The 15633-nt window shown below is 42.6% G+C and overlaps 1 protein-coding gene across 1 annotated transcript in view; it reads right to left on the reverse strand.

Moving 5' to 3' along the window:
- The window catches only part of HHAT (hedgehog acyltransferase), a 387319-nt gene that overhangs the window by 299090 nt on the left and 72596 nt on the right, over window positions 1-15633 (reverse strand). Inside the window, exon 6 of the mRNA XM_053607789.1 lies at window positions 3540-3711. Within this exon, the coding sequence (XP_053463764.1) occupies window positions 3540-3711 (172 nt within the window). The remainder of the gene's footprint in view (window positions 1-3539; window positions 3712-15633) is intronic.

The raw sequence follows: 15633 nt of genomic DNA on the forward strand, positions 1-15633 counted from the left end.
CATGGCAGGTTCAAACCCAGCCCAGGCCAGCTAAACAACTGCAACAACAACAAAAAAAAAGCTGGGCATTGTGGTGGGCGCATATAGTCCCAGCTACTTGGAGGCTGAGGCAAGAGAATCTCTTAAGCCCGAGTTGGAGGCTGCTGTGAGCAATGACGCCACAGCACCCTACTGAGAGTGACATAGTGAGACTCTGTCTCAAAAAACAAAAAAATAAAAACTGTGGGGAAAATAATGGAGAAAGACAAGTAGAGAGACAGTGATCACAGGATAGAGAGTTACGCGATTCTTTGTCTTAAAATTTGGGATGATCTATATCTTATCTCTTTCTACAATGCAATTGAACATAAGACTTTTTTTACTTGAAAAGCTTTAGAATAGATGAGAATATCTGTTAAAAATAATTTTCTCCCATTTCAAGGTAATAAAAACCCAAACAAGTACAAATCATAAAAAGAATTCATAAATGCAACTACATTCAAATAAACTCTGTTCATCAAAAAACCAACATTAAAACTACAAACCAAAGACTTAATAATTGCAACACCACCTGTAACTAGAAAAAGATGGTAAAGTAGAATAAATAACTCCTATGACTCCATAAGACAAAAAACCCAGTAGCATAATGGGCAAAAGTTATCAACAGTTATTTTATTGGAAATGATACGTCAAAGTCCTTTCAGTCTACGAAAAGATGCTCAAAGTCATTAGAATCAGGAAAATGCAAATTAAAATCATGAGACACAACACACAACCACCAGATTTTCAAAACTGCAAGCCACAATCATGTTGATAAGAATTTCAAGTAATAGAAACTCTCATATTCTGATGAGAGGAGTGTAAATTGGTTCAATTTTAAAATAATTTGGTATTATCTTAAAATCTGAATGTGTATACTGCCCACATATGTATTTCTAGGTATACTACATATAGATACGTGTATTAGAACAGTGTTTTACAAACTCTGGATCATGATTCACTCAATTTAATGGTTTCTAACTAGCATTTTAAAATAAAATAGCACAGAACCAAAAATAAAACATCTGTATACTGCAAAAGGTTTAAGATAAAATATGGCTTTGTGAAAGTTCCTACCCACCACACATACTCCTGTAATGCAAAATGCATTTCTTACTATGCCGGAGTTTGAAAACGACTGCCCTACAGGGACAGTCTTAACACATAAGCTCCAAGAGAATTGCAGATGGCATTCCACGGAACAGCGAAACCCTGGAAAACTCAAAAGTCCTCCTCTCTATATAATGAACAAAACTAGTTGCTTGCAGATGCACTGGAATGCGATCTCATAGTGAAAATGAGGGGTACCTAGTTACATGTATCAACTTGGATGCTTCTCAGAAATGTAAGGTTAAGCAAAAAAAAAAGAAAAACAGCATACCAAGTATGAATCTATAGGAAGTAGTTTTTTTTTTTTTTTTGCAGTTTTTGGCCAGGGCTGGATTTGAAAGAAGTCTTAATTTAACTGTGGCAAAGTACAATGAAAAGGGAAGAATAAACACAAAAATCAGGTTTCCTTTTGGATAAGATGAGAGAGGTGAAGAAATCAAAGGTATCAAGGAAAGGCTTTGAGCATTCTGGTTAGTTCTTAAGCTAACCAGTATGAGTGGTAGACACACAAATGGATCACCGGGAACATCACTGAGCCACTCAATTGACCACCCCAAGTGCTGATCTTGGATGTAATTGTTACAGGGGATAACTGTTCCTTGTTGTTCAAGCCCCACTTTGTATTGTATTTTCCATTACTCATAGTTAAAATAGTCAAACTAAAGCAGACCTTTAACTTGGATGCTATACAGCTGGGATCTGATTTAGTAGAAACTATCGTTTAATCCCCTTCTGTTTGTCTAATAGTATCATTAAAACCCTACAATATTAGCTATCCCAAACTATAAAAATATTTGTTTAGAAAGAAGAGACCATCATTAAAACAGCTCAGCAATTTTTCAATCCTAAAAGCCTTCTTGTCTGGAAACATTCCGATTAAGCACATGTAATACCAAGGACAATCAAGATTTTAAAAAATCTATAAATCACCACACAGATAAGGAAGCAGGCTTGCACTCCTGCCCTGGGCAGGGAGCAGCTTTATCTGCCCAGGAGATCACACAGTTTCCATTAGGTCTACAGGCTGGGGGTCAAACCGCAGGCCACAGGCAGAATTCAGCCACTGCGGGAGTTCTCCAAAGGAGAGAGAACAAGGAAGTGAGGGGACTTAGTTCAGAAAAGGGAAAGGTCTCTGCTGTCTGGGCCAGAGGCATAAAGAACAATGGTTTCTCCACAGGCAACTCCTGTGCTGCAGACTGGCCCTGCTGAGGAAATCGGACTTCCATCCACCTCGCCTTCCAGCCTTCCATCCACCTCGCCGGCAGAGAGAAAGGAAAGGGTAGATAAGACAGGGCGCCGACGGGGGAAACACACACACACCAGGCACTGTGCGGTACACCCTTGAACTGCATCATTTCATTTAATCCCCAAAACAATTCTGCAAAGGTGAAGTCTCCTCATTCTACAGATCAAGGTGCTAACACTGGGAGAGTTTTAAGAAACTGCCAGATGTTACATACCAGTGGTGGGTGAAGCTGGGACTCAAATCTGTGGCTCGCTCGGATGCTCATATTCTTTCCTTTACAACTACAGACGCCAACCAGGCCACTGACTAGTACTGGTCCATGACTATTAGGAACTGGGCCACATACCAGGAGAGTGGTGGCAGGTGAGCGAGGGAAGTTACAATCTCCCCATTGCTCATGTCACCACCTAGGCTTTGCCTCCTGTCACAGCAGCAGCAGCAGCTCCCATTCTCACAGGACCATAAACCCGACTGCATGTGAGGGAGCCAGGTTGCACCCTCCTTATGAGAATCTAATGCCTGAAGACATAGGGGGTAGCTGAGGGCTGGCACTATCTAGGCTCAGGAAAACAGGGCTCAGGGCTCCCACTGATTCTGCATATGGTGAGCTGTATAATTATTTCACTATATTCACAGTGTAACAATAATAGAAATAAAATGCACAATAAACATAACATGCTGAATCATGCCAAAATCATCCCCATCCCACACCCTATCCACGGAAAAATCATCTGACATGAAACCAGTCCCTGGTGCCAGAAAGGTTGGGGACTACAGATTTATAACACACATGGAGAACAAGGAGACTGCAGAACAACTCAATCTTCAGGAGCTTCCTCTCCGCATGGCTCAGAGGCTGCCCCCAGCAGGTGCTGCCCTCCGCTACCCAATGCAGTGCGAGCCCTGCTGGGCAGATGCAGAGCCAGGGAAGCTCAGCAGGACTTCATTGCAGGAAGGAGTGCAACAATCCTCAGTTCCCAGACCCCAAGTACAGCCCCCACCCTCCATCAGCCACGTTCACCACCTCACACAGGCATAATCCTGGCCACAAGGAAAGTAAGGTTAAAATCAAAAGGAGTTTGCTAGGCAACTGCTCCCGGCCACCCTCAGTGCAGCTGCACTCTAATTCTTGGTGCTTGTCCCACTGTTGGTGATTCCCAGTTACCTAAGGTCCAAGAAGAGACAGCCCCAAGGAGGGGGATGCTGCTGTAGATGGCATGCATGTACATAAGATGAGCCATCAGCTCGGCCAGCCACCACCAGCAGAGGAGGCGGCCCAGCCCCAGACCAAGGACGTGGAGCCTGGCCTTCAGGGAGCCAAGCTCCTGCTGCTGCATCTAAAGTAGAAACAAAAGAAGTCATTAGATCATACCTGGATTCCCCAAACATTCCCCTAGATCAGTGGTTCTCTACCTTCCTAATGCCACAGCCCTTTAATACAGTTCCTGTGGGTTGCAACCCATAGGTTGAGATCCACTGCCCTAGACAATGTTTTTAATAAACTCCCTACAAATGGGAAGGGTTGGTTAGGCTTGCCTTGGGAACACTCAATGTTCATGAGTGAAACAGTCATATCTGAGCTTGAAAATTGTCCCAAAGTAAGAACAGGGCGGGATCCGCAAGCAAGCCTAGAACCAAGAACCAAAGACGGGGTCTGCATCTCTCCAACCCCACGACATCCCAGGAAAAACCCAGGTGGGAGGGCAGCACTGGGTGTATTCTCCGCCTTGGGACCCTGAGGTCTCCCGGGGTTGCAGGTGCCGCCCTGTCTGCTTTATCCGTCACCCACTCATGTCTGGGGCTGGTAAAAGTGGAGCCCAGTGAAACGGTCACAGGACTGGCAAGAGAAAGGGAGAAGGAGGGAGATGGAGAGCAAGGTTACAGTGAAATGTGGTGTGTCATTCTACCTGAAGCTGTTTTTAAAACATGGCAGAGTAAACACAACAGTGACAGCAAGCGAGACAAGGCTGCTGCTTAGCAGCTGGAAAGCAAGCAGAACACAGACTTCAGAAAACGTCAACAGCGAGTGGTGTTGCCACCAAAACAATATTGAGTTTTTCGGTCCACAGACTTAAGGTGTTTTTCCATTTAGTAGGTCCTCTTTCATTTCTTTCATCAGTGTTTGTAGTGTCCAGTATACAAGCCTGACCTCTTTGGCTACATTTATTCCTGAGTATTTTTGATGTCATTGTAAATGATTTAAAAAAGAGAGACGGGGTGGCGCCTGTGGCTCAGAGCAGTAGGGCGCCGGCCCCATATGCCCGAGGTGGCGGGTTCAAACCCAGCCCCGGCAAAAAACCTGTAAAAAAGAGAGACGGACAGACATTAGAATCAGAGATAAAATTCTAGCACAGGCAGGCACAGTGGCTCACACCTGTAATCCTAGCACCCTGGGATGATCACTCAGCTCGGTAGTTCGAGACCAGCCTGAGCAAGCATGAGACACTATCTCTACTAAAAATAGAAAATGGGTGGTTCCTAGGCAGCCTCCCTCCTATATTCCCTGGGGTCTGTCCCCTCTGTTCCATGGTTGGTGGGTCGGTGGAGCTTGCGGAAGGGCTCAGAGCACTGTTATGGGAGGCAACAGAAGGCCCGTGGCAGTGATGGCTTTGTCTACCCTGGCAATGCTGCTTTCACGCCCATCCCAAACCCCAGGCTCCTGCAGAGCCTTCTGCAAGGGGCTGATGCACACCCTTCTCACCTTCTTAGACCTGGCCTGGTGACTGCAGACCAACTTCCCCTACTTCTACATCATGGCCTCAGTGATACTCAACATCCGCCTGCAGGTACATGTTTAGAGCAACTAACTTTTTGGCATCTGGGGACTCCCCTGGAAGAATGGCTGACCCACCCTAGCTCACCCACTCGAGACCAAAGCGACCGACCATCTCTGCTTACATTTGCATAACCTGCCAGTCTTTCCACTGCTTCATCTGCTAATATGAATAGGCTGCTAAAAACCCCAGCAGTTGCAGAAAGAATGCAGAATAACCAAAAAGCCGAAGATAAAATGAAAAGTTGGCATCCAAGGAAATAATTCAAAGAACAGAAAAGAACTTAACAATTTGAAAACTCCTCAGAAATATATGAGAAGTTCTTGCGTCCATAAAACAAAAAACAGTGCCAACTTTAGGAAAGGACAGTGGGCACAGTATACATTAACAAAAAGGTAAAGGGAACTAGAAACTTCAGGGAAGAAACTACAAGGATCGTCCAGATAGCAGGCACATCTTTCAAATTTGAATAGAAGCAAATCAACTTTCACCTGAATGGAATGAAATCTAAGCAACAGATGGACTGAATATAAAGCTGAAAGAAATTAGTAACGTGATCTGGAAGACACACGTTTCTTCATCCCAAGAGAAGAAACAGACATTCCAAACTCTACAGAAAACTCACGATTCAGAGAAATATGAAGCAGTCTCAGATGTGGTATGGTTTTAAAGAGTTGCCAGCAATTTGAGAAAGGGAATCTGTTTGAACATTGTCACAAACATCAAGACTCTGGTCACCGATGAGAAAATCCAATCATAGCATTCAACTTTGCTGTTCACTGAACAAGGTAACCAGCAAAAGAGTTAGAAATCGCGATTCAGCTACATTCCGGGGGGTGGCATGGGGGGAGGACAGGCAGAAAATCAACAGAAAATACATGAGGTCATCAATTCAATAAATAGCAAAACCAGCCTATAATTAATAAAAAGGCAGATAACCACTAAGAAACATAAATAAAATGAAAATAGAAAATTTTCCCAGGTGTTATGGCAGGTACCTGTAGTCCCAGCAGCATGCTAAGGCTGGAGGATCGCTTGAACCCAGAAGTTTGAGGTTGCTGTGAACTATGATGATGCCACTGCACCCTAGCTAGTGCACACCCACAGAGTCAGACCCCCCCCCCAAAAAAAAATTCTAGCATAAACCACACAGCTGTGTGATCCTAGACAAGTTACTTAACCTCTCAGAGTTTGGGTTTCCCCCAATAAGGAAAAAAAAAAAATTGTGAGGATTAAATATGATAAGGCATGTGTAGTACTAAGTACAGGGGGTACCGTGGCTGCCCACAAAAGGCACTGGGCATGGGCAGTTAACCTGACTCCGTGCCTCCTACTTTGCCTTCTTCACATTCTTCTTCATGGCACTCCAGATACCAGGTACAGGACACCATTAAGAGACAACTCAGAACCAAATACCAAAGATGAGAGAGGTTTGGTTTTTCTTTTTTGGGGGGTGGGGGTGGGAGGGTGTTTTGATTGTTCACAGATACACACAGAAGCTACCGAGAGTACACTCAATACATGCGAACAACACGGAACACATCTCTAGCCTGGATCTATGGTCCCACCTCACTGTTTAGAGATGCACAATAATTTAAAACATGTAGTTTCTAGAATTCATAAATATGCTATAAAACTTGAAGTGAATCCAATTTCAGCCAAGACTAGACAAATGGAAAAACAAAGGAGGGTTGTAGGTTTTCTGGAACTCACAATAACAAGATTTTATTCGATTGAAAGCTGCCTTGAGATGGAGAAACCAATGCTAAATGATAAAGGTGTTATATCTGCTAACATTAGCTGGCAGAGGAAATGGGCTTGATCTAGCACTTGACAATCAGGGCTCCTGACACTATATAAGGCAGGCCTATATAAGGGGAGGGGGATGGTAAGCAGGTCCTTAGCTTCTCCCTAACTACAAAGGCACCGCAGGCCCCACAGCAGCCAGCAGAGGGGTGGGCACTGCCTGCAGAAAGAAAGTGACAGCCGCACACCAGGGGATTTATTTTTATTCCATCTTGTAACAGATATTCCATCATCCTCTCAAACTGTCCTTCCCATAGCAAGAAGCCAGGCTCAGAAATTCTGGCTGGCTCAGTGGCATGACAATATTCTTCACAGATGACTTTGCCTCTTTTACTATCTAAATGGTTGACTAGCAGGAGGCAGAGCATGATGGCAGACGGGAAGGACATTTAGCACAGCTCTCCTGGAACAACAGGTGAGAGAGAATGGGCGAGATCATTCCCGGCATGAAATACTGGTGCAGAGTGGCAGTTGGGAGTGAGCAGCGAGATGGAGGATTGCTGGACTTGGAGTGTAAGCTGGAGCTGCAGAGACTGCCAGGAAAGGTTCCACCCAGGGGTGGCAGCAGCTGCAGAGGCTGAGGGCGGCAGTGTTGGCAACCACCCCCACCACGGAGGATTACAGTTCCCAGTGGGGAAACTAGGCAGTGTGTGGAAAGATTGGTGAAGTGTGGACTCCTGAGCGGAATTAGGCAGCCAAATTGGGATGCTGTCTGGTGCGGCCCCACTGCCGTTAGGCGGCAGGAGAGAAACTCAGATGGCAAAGACTCCGGATAGGAAGAGGCCATTGTTTTGGAATTTGGGAGATGGTGGTGGCTGCAGGCACCTTTCCACATGGACCAGGCACAACGATTTGAGTCTCATCCGGAGGCAGCTGTCCTACACTCGGAACTGACCCAGGATATCCCGCACTTCACGGGAACTGCTGCAGGGAGAATTTGGGAAACCTGCCTGTGAAGATTTTTTTGAGATCGGTGGAATCAGCATTTTGGCAGGGTCTAAGCACCAAATGGGTAACCAGGCAAACACCAAGAATGTTTAAGCCAGGAGATAGGTATAAGCCTGGGAACAACTCACAGTGCCACCTGGCGTCCAGAAAGTATATTGCAACATAAATATATTCCTACTAAAGTCGATCTCTATGGCATATATATAGTCGTATGTCTTTATATATACATATAAATGATATATACCTATAAATTATATAAATTACATATATATAATTTTGTTGCTTTTTTCCTCTCTTTGCTCGTTCTTTTTGCTTTTTTTCCTTTTTTCTTTCCGGTAGGAGTTATTGGTTTTTGTTTTTGTTTTGCAGTTAGGCAGGGGCTGGGTTTGAACCCACCACCCTCGGTACATGGGGCCGGCGCCCTACTCACTGAGCCACAGGCGCTGCCCTGGTAGGAGTTATTGTTCAAATTTTTTTTTAATTATTGTTTTTTTCTCTGCTTCCACCCCCCCCCCCTTTTTTTTTCCTTGACAGAGTCTATGTCCCCCTCAGTGGGGTGCTATGGCATTGCAGCTCATGGCAACCTCTAACTCTATTGGGCTGAGTGGTTCTCTTGCCTCAGCCTCCCAGGTGGCTGGAGCTGCAGGTGCCTGCCACAGTACCTGGCTGTTTTTTTGGTTGTGGTTGTCATTGTTGTTTGGCAGGCCCTGCGCCAGGTTCGAGCCTGCCAGCTCTGGTGTGTGTGGCTGGTGCCCTGGCCACTGGGATACAGGCCCTGAGCCCTCCCCTTCCTCTTATGGTTGCTGAAAGTGCTTACATTGGGCTATTCGAGGGTTTTTTGTGTGCGTGTATGTGTGTTTTTGTTTTTGATTATTTGTGTGTCTGTGTGTGTGTGTGATTGATTTTTTGTTTATTTGTTCGTTTTGTTTCAATGTGCTTTGTGTTCTGCTAAAACCTTGGGTTGGCTATTTTCCCTAACTCCAATTTTTACATTCAACAAAAGCAAAGGGGAGTGAGGAATTATGGCTGACCAAAGCCAGCTTTCAACAGAAGCTCCCATCCAGAGGGAGAGATAACGGCCAGAAAGAACACAATAAGGCTGAAGGGCAGGAGCCAAGCTGAAAGAAGACATTGATAATTGCACGTCTTCTCTGCTGAGGCAAGCTGCAACTCCAAGGAAACAAATTTCAGGTACAGAACCCACCCCAAAGAAGATGCATGTCTATCCCCTCACCCAAGAGAGTTGCCTGCTTGCTTGCTGTGAGATCTCTACTAGTGAGCGGTGAACTAAGGTCCTCTTCTCTCACCCCAAGGGAGCGAGTAGCTGAAAGCTGGGACTCTTTCTCCTGGGCATTCTCTTGTCTGGCATGAAGACTGAACAAATGTTATCCCTGCCACTTTAAACTCCCAGTCCACCTCTCCCTCTGGCCTGGTGGTCTAGAAGCCTAACACCTGCAGAGACCAGAACTTTTGCAGTTCTTTGTTAAGACTGGGCATTGCATGGTCTGAGGTTGTGCAGCTACACTGTAACTGTGAATCTGGTAACAGTGCAGAAAGGCAAGAGGGAAAGGTGTCTGGCTTGGCTCTGAGAAAGAGCAACTCAGCAGTAGGCAGAGCCTTGGGTCTCTGTGACAGGGAGAGGTGTGGGAACCCAAGTGGAGACACCTCCTACCTAGCAGCAGCATTAATAGAGCAATTGCATCAGGGTCAAATTTCAGAGAGACACCTCCACAATTCTGTGGACTGCTGGAGGGAGCTAGATGTTGCATTGCAGGGATACCAGAGGAACAGAGCAGCTGGGGCAGAGGCACAGTATTGGAGGGTGAAAAACATTTGCTGCTTTGTTAACATCTGGTTTGGAACAAGCTCAGGTGGAACACTCCCCAGTTTCCATTGAGCATTAACTTCCCTCTGACTCTGGCAGGCCCAAATCCCTGGTGCATTTGTTCATTGGAGGGAACTGGGCCACAGCCCTATGGGGCTAACAGTGCCTAGGTGTGATAGAGGTGCAAGGTGGGGAAGGAGGCACCAGCCCCCTGGACTATTTTGCTGGGTGGGCCTTTCTGACTCCACAGAGCACTGGACTACGTTACACTTGAGCTGCCAGGTGACCCCCACTGCCTAGATGCTGAAGACCTTTGAACTCTCCCACCTGATCAGTGTTTGTATGGACCAGGACAATTGGTGTGGAACCCCTGACCTGGGCCAATTGCCTGGGAACCCACCAAGGTTGTACCCTGGTTGTGTTGTTGCAGGAGTGTGGGATTCTCCCCTTCCAGTTGTTGCTTGTGTGGGGGACAGGGTGTCTTAGTTGCTTATATATCTCCACAGCTGAGATTTCAATCCAAAGCCACTGATTCACTAGGATTGGACAGAGACTAGCTGGATACCGACCAGCGCCATCTAGCTCCACCACACCAAGCAGGTGCCCAGAGTTTCAGGCAGTAGTTCTGAATGGGACCTTTGTAAAGCTCTAAAGGAAAAGCTACAATCACCAGTCTCAGTTCTTTGGTAAAGGGCTGGTTAATTACAACTCCAGGAGCCTTCGATTCAATTTCACCTTGCCAGCTTCTCTAGCCAAACGGTGAAAAATAATCATGGGGCAGAATCGGCAGAAAAACTCTGGCAACATGAATGATCAGAGTAAATCAACTCCCCAAAGGCATGACAAAGGAGAAACAACAGAAGATCCCATTCATAAATAAATGGCTGAGATGTCAGAAATCAAATTCAGAATTTGGACTGCAAATAAGATTAACAGAATGGAGGTAAAGATGGAATTAGAAATTCAAGGAGCAATTCAAAAGTTGTCTCAAATAATTCAATGAATTCAAAGACAAAATCACCAAAGATTGACACATTGAGACAAGAACTTGCAGCCTTCAAAGATCTGAGAAATACAGTGGAATCTGTCAGTAATAGAATGGAGCAGGCAGAAGAAAGGATCTCTGACAATGAAGATAAAGCTTTTGAACGCTCCCAAATGCTCAAAGAGGAAGAGAAATGGAGAGCAAAACTGGATCATTCCCTGAGAGAACTGTGGGATCACTCCAAAAGAGCAAACATTCGCCTTGTAGGAATCCCTGAAGGAGAAGAGGTTGGCCTAAAAGGCACAGATACTCTACTCCGAGATAATTGAGGAGAACTTCCCAAGAATGGAAAGAGATACTGAAATTCAGATAGCAGATATTTTCAGAACCCCAGCACGACTGAACCCAAATAAAGCATCTTCAAGACACATTGTAATTAACTTCACCAAAGTTAATATGAAGGAGAAAATCCTGCAAGCAGCCAGATGTAAGAAAATCATAACCTACGGGGGGAAGAATATTAGAATGACTGCAGATCTCTCTACTGAAAATTTCAAGCTAGAAGAGGATGGTCATTGACCTTTAACCTCCTAAAACAAAATAACTGTCAACCCAGATCCTGTATCTAGCTAAACTGAATTTAATTTATGATGGAGAAATTAAATACCTTAATGACATTCACATGTTGAAGAAATTTGCCATAACTAAACCAGTTCTCCAGGATGTTCTCAGACCCATCCTCCACAATGACAAGCACAATGCTCTACTACCAAAGTAAACTCATTCAGAAACTTTAGATCAAACTCCAACTTGCACAGTGGTGAAAGGATCAAAAATGTCCACTGGACATTTAAAAAAAAAAAAAAAAAAGACAGTCTCACTTTGTCACCCTCAGTAGAGTACCATGACATCACAGCTCACAGTAACCTCCAACTCCTGGGCTTAGGCGATTCTCTTGCCTCAGCCTCCCGAGTAGCTGGGACTACAGGCATCTGCCACAATGCCCAGCTATTTGTTGTTGTTGTTGCATTTTGGCCAGGGCTGGGTTCAAACCTGCCACCCTCTGTATATAGAGCCAGTGCCCTACCCATTGAGCCACAGGCGCCTGCCACAGGCTGTCCACTGGACTTTTGAAAAACTCCATACCCTAAATAGTACCAGGCTTATGAATATTCTCAATTAATCTGAATAGCTTAAATTGTCCTCTAAAGAGGCGCAGGTTGGCTGACTGGATACAAAAACTCAGGCCAGATATCTGCTGCATACAAGAATCTCATCTTACCTTAAAAGATAAATATATAGACTCAGGGTGAAGGGATGGTCATTTATATTTCAGGCAAATGGAAATTAGAAAAAAGCAGGTGTTGCAATTTTATTCACAGATACAATAGGCTTTAAACCAATAAAAGTAAGGAAAGATAAGGATGGTCACTTCATATTTGTTAAGGGTAACACTCAACATGACATGATTTCAATTATTAACATTTATGTACCCAACCAGAATGTGCCTCAGTTTATAAGAGAGACTCTAACAGACATGAGCAACTTGATTTCCTCCAGCACCATAATAGTTGGAGATTTTAATACCCTTTTGGCAGTGTTGGATAGATCCTCCAAAGAACTAAGGGAATAAATTTTGGACTTAAACTTCACCATACAACAATTGAATTTAACAGACAATCTATAGAACATTTCATCCTAACAAAACTGAATACACATTCTTCTTATCAGCCCATGGAACATCCTCCAAAATTGATCACATCTTAGGTTACAAGTCTAACTTCAGCAAATTTAAAAGTATAGAAATTATTCCTCATATTTTCTTGGATCATCACACAATAAAAGTTGAACTCACCAATAACAAGAATCTGCATATTCATACAAAGTCATGGAAACTAAATAACCTCATGCTGAATGATAGCTGGGTCTTAGATGAGATTAAGAAGGAAATTACCAAATTTTAGGAATAAAACCATAACGAAGACATGAAATATCAGAACCTGTGGGATACTGCAAAGGCAGTCCTAAAAGGGAAATTTATAGCATTGCAAGCCTTCTTCAAGAGAACAAAAAGAGAGGAAGTCAATAACTTAATGGGACATCTTAAGCAACTGGAAGAAGAAGAACATTCCAACCCCAAACCTAGCAGAAGAAAATAAATAACTAAAATTAGAGCAGAATTAAATGAAATCAAAAACAAAAGAATTATTCAAAAGATGAATCAAAAAGTTTTTTTGAAAAATTCAACAAAATTGATAAACCTTTGGCCAACTTAACCAAAAATAGAAAAGTAAATTCTTTAATCAAAAATGACAAAGGCAAAATAACAGACACTTCAAAAATTCAAAGAATCCTTAATGAATACTACAAAAAACTTTATTCTCAGAAATATGAAAATCTGCAAGCAATTGACCAATACTTGGAAGCATGCCAACTTTCTAGACTTAATGAGAAAGAATTGGAAATGCTGAACAGACCTATGTCAAGTACTGATATAGAATCTATACGAAATCTCCCAAAAGAAGAATCCGGGACCAGATGGCTTCACATCAGAATTCTACCAAACCTTTAAAGAGGACCTAATATTACTTAACCCTTTCCAAAACATCGAAGAAAAAGGAATACTTCCCAACACAGTCTATGAAGCAAATATCACTCTGATCCCCAAACCAGGAAAAGACCCAACAAGAAAAGAAAATTATAGACCAGTATCTTTAATGAACATAAATGCAAAAATATTCAATAAGATCCTAGCAAACAGAATCCAGCAACATATCAAACAAATTATACACCATGACCAAGTGGGTTTTATCCCAGGGTATCAAGGTTGGTTCAATATACATAAAACTATAATTATAATACATCACATACACAAAATAAAAAACAAAGACCATATGATTCTCTCAATTGATGTAGAAAAAGCTTTTGACAATATCCAGCATCCTTTCATGATCAGAACACTTAATAGGTATAGAAGGGACTTTTCTTAAACTAATAGAGGCTATCTACAGCAAATCCACAGTCAATATAATATTGAATGGAGTAAAATTGAAAACATTTCCACTCAGATCAGGAACCAGGCAAGGTTGCCCATTGTCTCCACTGCTCTTTAATATTGTAATGGAAGAGCCATCACAATCAGGCAAGAGAAGGTGATCAAGGGTATACAAATAGGGTCAGAGGAGATCAAACTTTCACTCCTCACAGATGAAATGATTTTATACCTGGACACAGATGAAATGATTTTATACCTGGAAAACCTCAGGGACTCAACCACAAAACCCTTAGATATGATCAAGGAATACAGTAGCGTCTCAGGATACAAAATCAATATTCACAAATCAGTAGCTTTTACATATACCAATAATAGTCAAGCTGAAGAAAAATGGTCAAGGACTCTATTCCCTTTACAGCTGTGCCAAAGATGATGAAATATTTGGGAATGTACCTAACAAAGGATATGAAAGATCTCTATAAAGAGAATTATGAAACTCTGAGAAAAGAAATAGCTGAAGATGTTAACAAATGAAAAAACATACCATGTTCATGGCTGGGAAGAATCAACATTGTTAAAATGTCCATATTACCCAAAGCAATTTACAAATTTAATGCAATTCCTATCAAAGCATCACCAACATACTTTAAAGATCTCGAAAAAATAGTACTTTGTTTTATATGGAACCAGAAAAAACCTCAAATAGCCAAGACATTATTCAGAAATAAAAACAAATCAGGAGGAATCACACTACCAGACTCCAAACTATACTATAAATCTATAGTGATCAAAACAGCATGGTATTGGCACAAAAATAGAGAGTATGTATGTATGTAGATGTATGAAATAGATGTATGAAACAGAATTGAGAACCAAGAGATGAAACCAGACACTTATCATCATTTTTATCTTTGATAAGCCCATCAAAAATATAAATTGGGGGAAAGAATCCTTATTTAACAAATGGTGCTGGGAGAATTGGCTGGTGACTTGTAGAAGACTGAAACTGGACCCACACCTTTCACCATTAACAAAAATGGACTCTCACTGGATAAAAGACTTAAACTTAAGACATGAAACTATAAAGATTCTTGGAAACAGTGCAGGAGAAACACTAGAAGAAATTGGCCCGTGAGAATACTTTATGAGGAAGACCTCCCAGGCAATTGAAGCAACATCAAAAATACATTACTGGGATCTGATCAAACTAAAAACCTTCTTCCCAGCCAAGATACACAGTAAGTAAAGCAAGCAGACAGCCCTCAGAATGGGAGAGGATATTTTCAGGTTATGCTTCTGACAAAGGTTTGATAACCAGAATCCACAGAGAACTCAAACTCATTAACAAAAAAAGAACAAGTAATCCTATTTCATTGTGGGCAAGGGACTTGAAAAGAAGCTTCTCTGAAGAAGATAGGCACGTGGCCTACAGACACATGAAAAAATGCTCATAGTCTTTAATCAGAGAAATGCAAATCAAAACCACTTTGAGATATCATCTAACTCCAGTAAGAGTGGCTCACATAACAAAATCCCAAAACTACAGATGTTGGTGTGGATGTAGAGAAAAGGGAACACTTCTGCACTGCTGGTGGGAGTGCAAGCTAATACATTCCTTTTGGAAAGAAGTATGGAGAATACTCAGGGATCTAAAAGTAGACCTGCCGTTTGATCCTGCAATTCCTCTACTAGGTGTATATCCAAAAGACCAAAAATCACTTTATAACAAAGATATGTGCACCAGATTGTTCATTGCAGCCCAATTCATAATTGCCAAGTCATGGAAGAAGCCCAAGTGCCCATCAACCCATGAATGGATTAATAATTTGTGGTATATGTATACCATGGAATATTATGCAGCCTTAAAAAAGATGGAAACTTTACCCCTTTTACATTTACATGGATGGAATTGAAACATATCCTACT

Source organism: Nycticebus coucang, chromosome 10 (assembly GCF_027406575.1).
Source record: "Nycticebus coucang isolate mNycCou1 chromosome 10, mNycCou1.pri, whole genome shotgun sequence".
NCBI classification, from domain to species: Eukaryota; Metazoa; Chordata; class Mammalia; order Primates; family Lorisidae; genus Nycticebus; species Nycticebus coucang.